This window comes from Hypanus sabinus, chromosome 13, assembly GCF_030144855.1.
Source record: "Hypanus sabinus isolate sHypSab1 chromosome 13, sHypSab1.hap1, whole genome shotgun sequence".
NCBI lineage: Eukaryota > Metazoa > Chordata > Chondrichthyes > Myliobatiformes > Dasyatidae > Hypanus > Hypanus sabinus.
Window position 1 is genome coordinate 70,681,252 of NC_082718.1, and position 12,802 is coordinate 70,694,053.

At 42.4% G+C, this 12,802-nt stretch overlaps 1 protein-coding gene across 1 annotated transcript in view; it reads right to left on the bottom strand.

Moving 5' to 3' along the window:
- Window positions 1-12,802, bottom strand: part of chek2 (checkpoint kinase 2) — a 94,808-nt gene that overhangs the window by 17,926 nt on the left and 64,080 nt on the right. Inside the window, exon 9 of the mRNA XM_059987857.1 lies at window positions 1,709-1,795. Within this exon, the coding sequence (XP_059843840.1) occupies window positions 1,709-1,795 (87 nt within the window). The remainder of the gene's footprint in view (window positions 1-1,708; window positions 1,796-12,802) is intronic.

Sequence of the window (12,802 nt, forward strand, 5' to 3'; positions counted from 1 at the left end):
ACTGATTATTATTTCTTCAAAGAATTCCAACAGATTTGTCAGGCAAGATATTCCTTTGACAAAATCACATTGACTGTGACCTATTTTATCATGTACCTCCAAGTACAACGAAACCACATCTATAACAATCGACTCCAAAGTTTTCCCAACCACTGAGGTCAGACTAATTAGACTATATCACAAACACAAGAAAGTCTGCAGATGTTGGAAATCCAAAGCAACACACACAAATTGCTGGAGGAACTCAGCAGGTCAGGCAGCATCTGTGAAAAAGAGTAAGCAGTCGACATTTCTAGCTGAGACCTTTTTTCAGGACTGTAAAAGAAAGGGGAAGATGCCAGAATGAAAAGGTGGGATGAGGGGGAAGAGGCCAGCTGGAAGGTGTTAGGTGAAGACAGGTGGGTGGGAAGGGTAAATGGCTGGAGAAGAAAGAATCTGATAGGAGATTAGAGTGGACCATAGAAGAAAGGGAAGCAGGAGGGGACCCAGGGGGAAGTAATAGGCAGGTGAGAAGTATAAGGTCAGAAAGGGGACTAAAGAATGTCATTCCCCAAAATTTAATTCATTCACTTTAAGAGGTTAGACAGTATTATAACAACTTATTTCACAAACAACTAGGCAGCTTTAAATGAAGTGCAGAAAACAGATGCCGAAATATCAGTATTTTAAAATAGTGGATTATCAGTCTAATAGCCAGTGATCATCTTAGTTGCCTTTTTGTGATCACAAGACCCTAATGACATTGTAAATGTGGGATACTGCAGATTCAATCACTGATTTATTGGCGGACGGTGAGGCCTTGGTCGCAGTCAGGCCTCGCCCTCAAGCCATGATGTCGCCTGTTTACAGCTGCCCAGAAGTGGTGTCAAGAATCTGTGTACTCCACCCGAGGCAGTGTAGTGTGGCATCCAAGCCATCCCAATGCTAGCTCGACAGAAGACAAAGTTAGATTGTGTTTGGCTGCAGACTGCTGCAACATTAATGGATTCAGGGTCTTGAACCAATTTTTTATGTTACTGTATTTTTACTGATATCTTAAATGTGCAATATGTGCCTATTGCTGTCTGTGACTATTGGTAGGGTGTTTTGCACCTTGGCCCTGGAGTAATGCTGTTTCATTTGGCTGCATTCACGGGTATTCATGGATAGTTAAATGCCAATTAAATTTGAAAGATCAGTGTATACACAACACCAAGCTGGTTCACAGAAACAGTACAACAAAACTGAGATCAACACAGAAAGCATTAAAGTAAGTCATCAGCAAGAAACAGGAAGGAAGGAAGTGCAGGTTGGGGAAGCAATAAATGATTTCAACTTGCTCAGCCTAATCAGAGAATATAAAGAAAATGCATTTGTGAACTGGAGAAGGGTATATTTGATGGTCAGAAACTTTGGAAGAGTGGCTTCTATTTACACATTATGCATGGCATAGGCAGTGCAATTGAAACACATTCCAGAAATAGTCACACTCTGGTCAACTCAGAAAGCAACTAGTTAGAGAATGTGGCTCACCACTTGGAATTTTAAAAGGGTGCAAGTCCAAAATCAAGTAGAATTTCACATACTCATCGTGTAATTTGTGCAGTAGGGACTCAGTAGGGACATTTGTCTAAGCATCATCTTACCTCTACAAAATATTGTTACAACTTCTTAATAACAAGATGTACTAAATAATATTAGTTCTATCAGCATATGCTCCAATCCTTACCTTAAGAAGGCAGTTCTCCTCATTGCTTTTGAGCAACACATTTTCAGGCTTAAGATCTCTGTGAGTAATATTATTGTCATGAAGATACTGCAGGCAGAGAGAATCAGAATAAATTAGCTATCAACATTCATTCCAAAAAATCCTCTCTCCACATAATTATTTCCTGCATTCCACATGCTTTTTTTGTATTTGGAAGTAAAGGACACCACCTGTACAGCCCTTTTAGCTCGTGTGTGTGCCAATCAAGATGCCAAATGAAACTCATCCCTTCTCCATAGTCCGTCTGTTCCCTATACATCAGGCATCCTTATAGAAGTCTGTTAAACGCCATTATCATCACTTTCACGATCAATCCCTGACAACACATTCCAGACACTTACCAGCATACAAAGCCCCACACCTCTCCTCTTGAACTACCTCATCTCCCCTTTCTTCTGAAAGCTATTCCTTGAGTATTAGATATTTCCACCCTGGGAGAAAGAGTCTGACCATCTGACCTGACTATCAAGTTGTCCTTCAGGCATCCATACTCCAGAGAAAATAATCGAAGTTTGTCCAACCACTCCCTATAGCAGCATCCTGGTGATCATATTCTGCACTCACCAAAACCTCCACATCCTGTAACTGAGTGACCAGGACTGTAAATACTGAAGCCTAATCAAGTTTTATAAAGCTGCAAGCCCTTCACACAGCATGCTCTGTAAAAGTTGTGTACTTCAACGTGCAATATTCTATAAAGATGGTCAATACACACAAGACCTCAAATGATCACCTTCCTCAATTAACCCAACTTCCATCCTGAGGTTGAGGCTGAGGTTGCAGCCGACGCATTTGAACAGAAATTGAAAATAAACTTCAAACAAAAAATTTGAAAATGCAGCTAATGAAGCTAATGCGTCTTCAGAGTGGCTTCCTTGCCAGACTGGAAATATGTGCTGTATTTTATTTTCTTAAGGATATTATGTAACCTGATGAACATTTATGACTAATGCAACACACACAAAATGCTGGTGGAACACAGCAGGCCAGGCAGCATCTATAGGAAGACGACCCTTCGCCAGAAACATCGACAGTACTTCTTCCTATAGATGCTGCCTGGCCTGCTGTGTTCCACCAGTATTTTGTGTGTGTTGCTTGAATTTCCAGCATCTGCAGATTTCCTCGTGTTTGTATTTATGACTAATCACTGTCCTCTACAAAAAAAATGCTAAGTTTGCAAATGGTCGCACTCATTAGATGTCTGATGTTCATAGAAAATAGCAACAGTGGGTCGTAAAAACATAGAAAACCTACAGCACAATACAGGCCCTTCGGCCCACAAAGTTGTGCCGAACGTGTCCGAACCGTAGAAATTACTAGGCATACCCATAGCCCTCTATTTTCTAAACTCCATGTACCTATCCAAAAGTCTGTTAAAAGACCCTATCTGCCTCCCCCACTGTTGCTGGCAACCCATTCCATGTACTCACCACTCTCTGTGTAAAAAACTTACCCCTGACATCTCCTCTGTACCTACTCCCTAGCACCTTAAGCCTGTGTCCTCTTGTGGCAACCATTTCAGCCCTGGGAAAAAGCTTCTGACTATCCACACGATCAATGCCTTTCATCATCTTATACACCTCTATCAGGTCATCTTTCATCCTCCGTCACTCCAAAGAGAAAAGGCCAAGTTCACTCAACCTGTTTTCATAAGGCATGCTCCCCAATCCAGGCAACATCCTTGTAAATCTCCTCTGCAACCTTTCTACGACTTCCACATCTTTCCTATAGTGAGGCAACCAGAACTGAGCACAGTACTCCAAGTGGGGTCTGACCAGGGTCCTATACAGCTGCAACATTACCTCTTGGCCTCTAAGTTCAATTCCATGATTAATGAAGGCCAATACACCGTATGCCTTCTTAACCACAGAGTCAAGCTCTGCAGCTGCTTTGAGCATCCTATGGACTTGGACCCCAAGATCCCTCTGATCCTCCACACTGCCAAGAGTCTTACCATTAATACTATATTCTGTCATCATATTTGACCTACCAAAATGAAACACTTCACACTTACCTGGGTTGAATTCCATCTGCCACTTCTCCGCTCAGTTTTAGATCCTATCAATGTCCCACTGTAACCTCTGACAGCCCTCTGCACTATCCACAACACCTCCAACCTTTGTGTCATCAGCAAACTTACTAACCCATCCCTCCACTTCCTCTTGCAGGTCATATATAAAAATCACGAAGAGTAAGGGTCCCAGAAGAGATCCCTGAGGCATTTACCTTCAGTGGGCAAGTCAGTTCTGGATCCACAAAGCAACGTCCCCTTGGATCCCATACCTCCTTACTTTCTCAATAAGCCTTGCATATGGTACCTTATCAAATGCCCTTATCCATGTACACTATATCTACTGCTCTTCCTTCATCGATGTGTTTAGTCACATCCTCAAAAAATTAAATCAGGCTCGTAAGGCACTACCCACCCTTGACAAAACCATGCTGACTATTCCTAATCATATTATACCTATCCAAATGTTCATAAATACTGCCTCTCAGGATCTTCTCCATCAACTTACCAACCACTGAAGTAAGACTCACTGGTCTATAATTTCCTGGGCTATCTCTATTCCCTTTCTTGAATAAAGGATCAACATCCGCAATCCTCCAATCCTCTGGAACCTTTTCCGTCCCCATTGATGAATCAAAGATCATCGCCAGAGGCTCAGCAATCTCCTCCCTCGGCTCCTACAGTAGCCTGGGGTACATCTCATCTGGTCCCAACGACTTATCCAACTTGATGCTTTTCAAAAGCTCCAGCACATTCTCTTTCTTAATATCTGCTGCAAGTCAGCACTACAATCACCAAGATTCTTTTCCATAGTGAATACTGAAGTATTAAGTACCTCTGCTATTTCCTCCGGTTGCATACACACTTTCCAACTGTCACACTTGACAGGTCCTATTCTTTCACTCTTATCCTCTTGCTCTTCACATATTTGTAGAATGCCTTGGGGATGGCCCCTTCTGGCTCTCCTAAGTTCCCTCTTAAGCTGCTTCCTGTTAAGCCTTATAATCTTCTAGATCTCTAACATTACCTAGCTTTCTGAACCTTGTGTGAGTTTTTCTTTTCTTGACGAGATTTATTACAGCCTTTGTACACCACGGTTCCGGTACCTTACCATAACTTCCCTGTCTCATTGGAATGTACCTATGCAGAGCTTCACACAAATATCCCCTGAACATTTGCCACATTTCTTCCATACTTTTCCCTGAGAACATCTGTTTCCAATTTAAGCTTCCAATTTCCTGCCTGATTGCCTCATAATTCCACTTACTCCAATTGAACGCTTTTCTAACTTGTCTATTCCTATCTCTCTCCAATGCTATTGTAAAGGAGATAGAATTATGATCACTATCTGCAAAATGTTCTCCCACTGAGAGATCTGGCACCTTACCAGGTTCATTTCCCAGTACCAAATCAAGTATAGTCTCTCCTCTTGTAGGCTTATCTAAATATTGTGTCAAGAAACCTTCCTGAACACACCTAACAAACTCCACCCCATCCAAACCCCTTACTCTCGGGAGGTGCCAATCGATATTTGGGAAATTAAAATCTTCCATCATGACAACTTTATTATTATTATTATTATTACTACACCTTTCCAGGATCTGTTTCCCTATCTGATCCTCGATATCCCTGTTACTATTGGGCAGCCTATAAAAAAACACCCAGTAAGTTATTGATCCCTTCCTATTCCTAACCTCCACCCACAGAGACTCAGTAGACAATCCTTCCATGATGTCCATCTTTTCTGCAGCTGTGACACTCTCTCTGATCAATAGTGCCACACCCCCACCTCTTTTGCCTCCCTCCCTGTCCTTTCTAAAACATCTAAAACACGGCACTTGAAGCAACCATTCCTGTCCCTGAGCCACCATCTGTAATGGCCACCACATCATAGCCCCAAGTACTGATCCATGCACTAAGCTCATCCACTGTTCACAATACTCCTTGCGATAAAATAGACACATCTCAAACCATCTGTCTGAGCACATCCCTTCTCTATCACCTGCTTATCCTCTCTCACACACTGTCTCCAAGCTTTCTCTATTTGTGAGTCAACTATCTCTTCCCCAGTCTCTTCAGTTTGGTTCCCACCCCCTACCATTTCTAGTTTAAATTCTCCCCAGTAACCTTAGCGAACCTCCCCGCCAGGATATTGGTCCCTATGGGATTCAAGTGCAACCTGTCCTTTTCGTACAGGTCACACCTGCCCTAAAAGAGGTCCCAATGATCCAGAAATCTGAATACCTGCACCAATACCTCCAATCCCTCAGCCATGTATTTATCCTCCACCTCATTCTATTCCTACACTCACTGTCACATGGCACAGGAGGTAATCCCGAGATTACTACCTTTGCGGTCCTGCTTCTCAATTTCCTTCATAATTTCCCGTAGTCTTTTTTCAGGACCTCTTCCCTTTCCCTACCTATGTCATTGGTACCAATATGTACCAGAACCTCTGGCTGTTCTCCCTCCCACTGTAAAATATCTTGGATGCGATCTGAAACATCCCCGGACCCTGGCACCTGGGAGGCAGTTCTTAATGCTTTTCATATCCTGAAATCCAAGTACCTTCTTAAATATATTCAGAATTGACAACCATTGTGCTCCGTGGTTAAGAATTTTACAGGTTCAATAGCCCTTTCAGTGAGATTTCTTAGACTGAGTCAACCCAATCGTTCTGCACAGTATACATGCCACTTCAGGAATCAATCTGGTAAACCTCCACTGCACTCTCATACAAAAGGCATACTAACATAGGCAAGCAGACCAAATCTGACATAATATTTGAAATATACCCTCATTCAAATCATCATGTTTCATCAGACAGAATCAATATAGCCTCACAAGGGATACTGTCTGAAAAATTTACCACAGTTCTTCATCAAAGCATCAGCAGTTAAGGGAATCAGCAGATGTAATATATTTGAATGTTCAGAAAAAGCATTCCTCAAAGTGCCCCAAACAATTATTTTGCAAGAGAATAACACAGTTTTGGAAGTAACATGGATAGAGGGTTGACTAACTCACAGGAAGGAGCTAAAAACAAAAAGGAGGAACCACCTACAAGCTGGCAATTAGTCAGTGGACTGCCACAGGGATCAGTACCAGGGCTTGCAATCCTTTGAATGATTTAAAGGTAGCAAATGACAGCCATATTTGTGGATGGTACTAAAACAAAGTCTGCATGATAATAAGTAAACTGAACAAATTTAAAAGGGCATTGAATGGTTAAGAGAGTGCAACAGACATTGGGAAATGCAGCATAACTGGAAAAAAATGATAAAACACATTAATTAAATGGAAGACAACTGTTGGAAACTACATCACTAAATGATTTACGAGGTCCTCATACAGCAAACACAAAACTAGCAAACAAGTGCAGCTGATATTTTCAACCAGGTGGCTGTATAAATGCTGAGGTCAAGTCTTCAAGATTTCAACTGACCGCAGTGTCACACCTTTTAGAGAGCATTTTAGATCTCACAGTGGTAGTAGAGTTTCCAAATTGGCAGCTAAAATGACTGCAATCCAATTTTCAAAGTACAGTCGGCCCTCCTTATTCGCCGGGGATTGGTTCCGAGACCCCCCTACAAATAACAAAAAACGCGGATGCTCAAGTCCCTTATTTAACCTGACTCAGTGCGGTGTTCTTTAGGACCCGGCATAGCTCTGAATCCATGGTGTTTCTGTTCACGAAAATAATCATGATTGCGATTGAAAATAAGGTGGAAGTAATAAAGCGATCGGAAAGTGGTGAAACACCATCAGTCATCGGAAAACCATTAGGCTACAGTCGGTCAACGATTGGAACAATTTTAATGGAGCATTTGAAAGGCCCTGTCCCGATGAAAGCTACAATTATTATTAAGCAATGCAGTGGTTTAATTATTGAAATACGTATGTTTCTTAAGTGTTTTATATGCATAGAAAGGTAAAAAATGTACTATATACTAAGAAAAATGTTTGACTAACTGACGTTAAATAATATCGGATGTACCTGCTCTGACTTCAAATCCGACTTAAGGACGGACTCAGGAATGGAACTCATTCATAACTCGGGGACTGCCTGTACTTTTAAGTCATTTCTAGATGTAAATGCTATGTAAATAGTTGTTATATTGTATTGTTTAGGGAATAATGTCAAGAAAAAATAGTCTGTACAGGCTCAAACAACGAGTGCTGGAGAGAACTTCCGGGTTTTCCTGATCCGCGGTTGGTTGAATCTGCGCATGTGGAATCCGCGGATAAGGAGGGCCGACAGTATTTCCTTTGTCCTGGAACTGTGCTGTCATTATTGTACAGCTGGAGAGAAGGGAGGGCGGAAGAGAGGCCCGTACAGCTGGCCTGGGTGTGAAATTGGATCGCTCTGGGTGCCGAAAGGGCCTGGCAAGAGATAGTCTGATGCCCTTACAACTGGACTGGATGCAAGGTTGGATTGGTCTGGGCCCTGAGCTGAGAAAGAAGAGCTTGAGAAAAGGTTTCAGGCTGGATGAGAATCTGGGCCAGAAATGGCGTGGTCTGGACTCTGAGGCCATCACTGCAGTTGGGTCCTAGTAAGAGGTACGATTTGCTGTTTAGACAATTTAAGTGCCAGCCCAGATTGGAAGTGAGAGCCAATTTTGCTGAAGTAGGGTTTCAAAGCTTGCAGAGAGATCTCCACCAGTTAGAAGAGTGGGCTGAAAGAAGGCAGATGGAGTTTAATGCTGTTAAATGTGAGGTGCTACATATTTGGTAGGACTAATCAAAATAGGACATACAGGGTAAATGATAGGGCATTGAAGAAGGCAGTAGAACAGAGTGATCTAGGAATAATGGTGCATAGTTCCCTGAAGATGGAATCACATGTGGATAGGGTGAAGAAAGCTTTTGGTATGTTGGCCTAAATAAGCATTGAGCATAGGAGTTGGGATGTAATGTTAAAATTGTTAAAAATTTGGTGAGGCCAAATTTGGAGTACTGTGTACAGTTCTGGTCACCGAATTATGGGACGGATGTCAACAAAATAAAGAGTACAGAGATTTACTAGAATGTTACCTGGGTTTCAGCACCCAAGTTACAGAGAAAGGTTGAACAAGTTAGGTCTTTATTCTTTGGAGTGTAGAAGGTTGAGGGGGGAACTTGATAGAAGTATTTAAAATTATGAAGGGGATAGATAGAGTTGACGTGAATAGGCTTTTTGCATTGAGGGTAGGGGAGATTCAAACAAGAGGGCATGAGTTGAGAGTTAGGGGGCAAAAGTTTAGGGGTAACACGAGGGGGAATTTCTTTACTCAGAGAGTGGTAGCTGTGTGGAACAAGCTTCCAGTAGAAGTGGTAGAGGCAGATTTGATATTGTCATTTAAAAAAAATTGGATGGGTATATGGACAGGAAAGGAATGGAGGGTTATGGGCCGAGTGCAGGTCAGTGGGACTAGGTGAGAGCAAGCATTCAGCATGGACTAGAATGGCCGAGATGGCCTGTTTCCGTGTTCTAATTGTTATATGGTTATATGGGATCCAAGGGGACATTGCTTTCTGGATCCAGAACTGACTTGCCCACTGAAGGCAGAGTGGTTGTAGACAGATCATATTCTGCATGGAGGTCGGTCAACAGTGGAGTGCCTCAGGGATCTGTTCTGGGACCCTTACTCTTCATGATTTTTATAAATGACCTGAACAAGGAAGTGGAGGGATGGGTTAGTTAGTTTGCTGATGACACAAAGGGTGGCGGTGTTGTGAATAGTGTGGAGGGCTGTCAGAGGTTACAGTGGGATATTGATAGGATGCAAAACTGGGCTGAGAAGTGGCAGGTGGAGTTCAACCCAGAAAAGAGTGAAGTAATTCATTTTGGTAGGTCAAATATCATGGCAGAATATAGCATTAATGGTAAGACTCTTGGTAGTGTGGAGGATCAGAGGGATCTTGGGGTTCGAGACAATAGTATGCTCAAAGCAGCTGTGCAGGTTGACTAAGAGGTTAAGAAGGCCTATGTATTAGCCTGCATCGATCGTGGAATTGAATTTAGGAGCCGAGAGGTAATGTTGCAGCTATAGAGGACCCTGCTCAGACCCCACTTGGAGTACTGTGCTCAGTTCTGGTCACCTCATAGAAAGGGTGCAGAGGAGATTTTCAAGGATGCTGCCTGGATTGGGCAACATGCCTTATGAGAATAGGTTGAGTGAACTTGGCCTTTTCTCTTTGAAGTGACGGAGGATGAGAGGTGACCTGATAGAGGTGTATAAGATGACGAGAGGCATTGATCGTGTGGATAGAGGCTTTTCCCAGGGCTGAAATGGTTGTCACAAGAAGACACAGATTTAAGGTGCTGGGGAGTAGGTACAGAGGAGATGTCAGGAGCAAGTTTTTTATTCAGAGAGTGGTAAGTGCACAGAATGGGCTGCCAGCAATGGTGGTGGAGGCCGATATGATAGGGTCTTTTAACAGACTTTTGGATAGGTACGTGGAGCTTAGAAAAATAGAGGGCTATGGATAAGCCTGGTAATTTCTAAGGTAGGGACATGTTCGGCATAACTTTGTGGGTGAAGGGCCTGTATTGTACAGTAGGTTTTCTATGTTTCTAAACTGGTTTCAAAATAACTAATAAATTTCAAGTTTAAATGTACCATACTTGTCATCTCCTTTTCAGACTACAAATTTCCTCCGGGACATCCGGTAGCATAACGACATTGCAAAGTCATGCCCCTACAAGAAGTTCACATGTATGACCATTCATTAGGAGGCTGATGGGATATGAATGTTTTAAGCCTCAACAACCAGACAGTATAAGTATATTAAAAATCAGGGGTTTTTACAATCTATTTTCAGGTTTAAAAATCTAACTGCCAAAATAACTAAGCAAAATTATAAGTGGTGCAATATATGCATATTCCAGCAGATATAGAGAAGAGGAAAAGAATATGTAGCAAGAAACTTCATAGTGGCTTAGAAGATAAAAGTGCCATTTGGTGTAACACTGTGGGTACTGTATATTCAACAGTTCAAATGTCTATTGTGTGCAACAAAGAAACAGTAGTCATGTTGTCACGTTAAATAACATCCATGATCAAGTCTTACTCCATCTTTACTTCCAGGACAGGTAACTAACCACCACATCCCCAACCACCACTAATTTATTGTTTCCTGTCAGATTCACGTTATGTACAGACACTCTTGTGTCTAGTGTCTAATGTGCAGTTGCAAGAAAAATTTTGTGAACCCTTTGCATTAATTAAACATAAAATGTGGTCAGACCCTCATTTGTCACACTAATAGACAAATACAATCTGCCTAATATGCTAATAACCACAAACAATGGTACTTCTCATCAATACTGAGTACACCATTTAAACAATCAGAGTCTAGGTTCAAAAGGGTATATGAACCTCTGGAGTAACGGCTTTTACAAAAGTTATTTGGAGTCAGGTATTTCAATTAATGTTGAGATTGGATGTATGGGTTGTTAAGGTGCCCTGCTCCTCAAGACACACAGAATAAGGTTACTGACAAAGCCTGTGCTCCTCAAGAAAGATCAGTTTATGTTCACCGTGCCTCAATCAAAACAACTTTCAGAGGATCTTAGAAGAATTGTAGAGATGCATGAAGTTACAAAAGGCTACAAAAGCATTTCTAAAGACCTGAGTGTTCATCAGTCACAAACAACAAAAGTCTCCAAATGAAAGAAAGTCAGTACTGTTGCTACTCTCCCTAGAAGCGGGTGTCCTACAAAGCTCACCCCAACAGCACAATGAGCAATGCACAAGGAGTGTGAAAAAGAACCTAAGGGTAACAGCAAAATACCTGCAGAAATCTCTAGAACTTGCTAAAATGTTCATGTAAGAAAAACACTTAACTACAATGATGTACATGGAAGGACACCACAGCTCTCCAAAAAAAAAAACAACAACAACATTGTTCCACATCTCAAGTTTGCAAAGACCATCTGTATGTTCCACAATGTTTCTGGGACAACGCTCTGTGGACAAATGAGACAAAAGTTAAAATTTTTGGCAGAAATGCACAGCGCTATGTTTAGAGGAAGAAGAGCAATGCACGCCAACACCAAAACCTCAGGGACTGCTTTCCTGCCTCAGGACCTGGACAGATTGCAGTCATTGAGGGAACAATAATTCAAAATTATATCATGACATTTTACGGTTGAAAGTCAGGTGTAGCGCTCAACAGAAGTTGAGCATGTAGCAGTTCGTCACCTGAAGCTCAACAGAAGTTGGATGATGCAACAAGACAATAATCCGAAAGACAAGAGTAAATAAATAACAATGACTTAAAGAGAAGAAAATGTCTTTTGGAATAGCCAAGTTAAGAGTCCAGACCTTAACCCAATTGAGATGCTGTGGCATGACCTGAAGAGAGCTGGTCATGCAACATATCCCATAAATATTGATGAACTGAAACAGTTTTGTATGGAGGAATGATCTAGAATTCCTCCTCACCATTCTGCAAGTCTGATCAGCAGCTACAGGAAATTCAAGCAGCACACATAAAATGCTGGTGGAACGCAACAGGCCAGGCAGCATCTATAGGAAAAAGCACTGTCAACGTTTCGGGCCAAGACCCTTTGTCAGCACTAACTGAAAGAGAAGATAGTAAGATTCTGCTCTCAAATGCATCTCTCCCATTTCACGTACATCTGCTCTCACCCCATCCACCCACTTGGGATAGGGTTCCCCTTATCCTCACCTACCAAACCACCAGCTTCCGGGTCCAACATATAATTCCCCGTAACCTCCGCCACCTCCAACAGGATCCCACTACCAAGCACATCTTCTCCTCTCCCCCCCCCCCCACTGCTTTCCGCAGGGATTGCTCCCTACGCAACTCCCTTGTCCATTCGTCTCTCCCCCCTCCCCATCCCACCAATCTCCCTCCTGGCACTTACCCTTGTAAGCAGAACAAGTGCTACACACGCCATTACACTTCCTCCCTCACCACCATTCAGGGCCCCAGAAAGTCCTTCCAGGTGAGGCGACACTTCACCTGTGAGTCGGCTGGTGTGGTATACTGCGTCCGGTGCTCCTGGTGCGGCATTTTATATATTGGTGAGACCC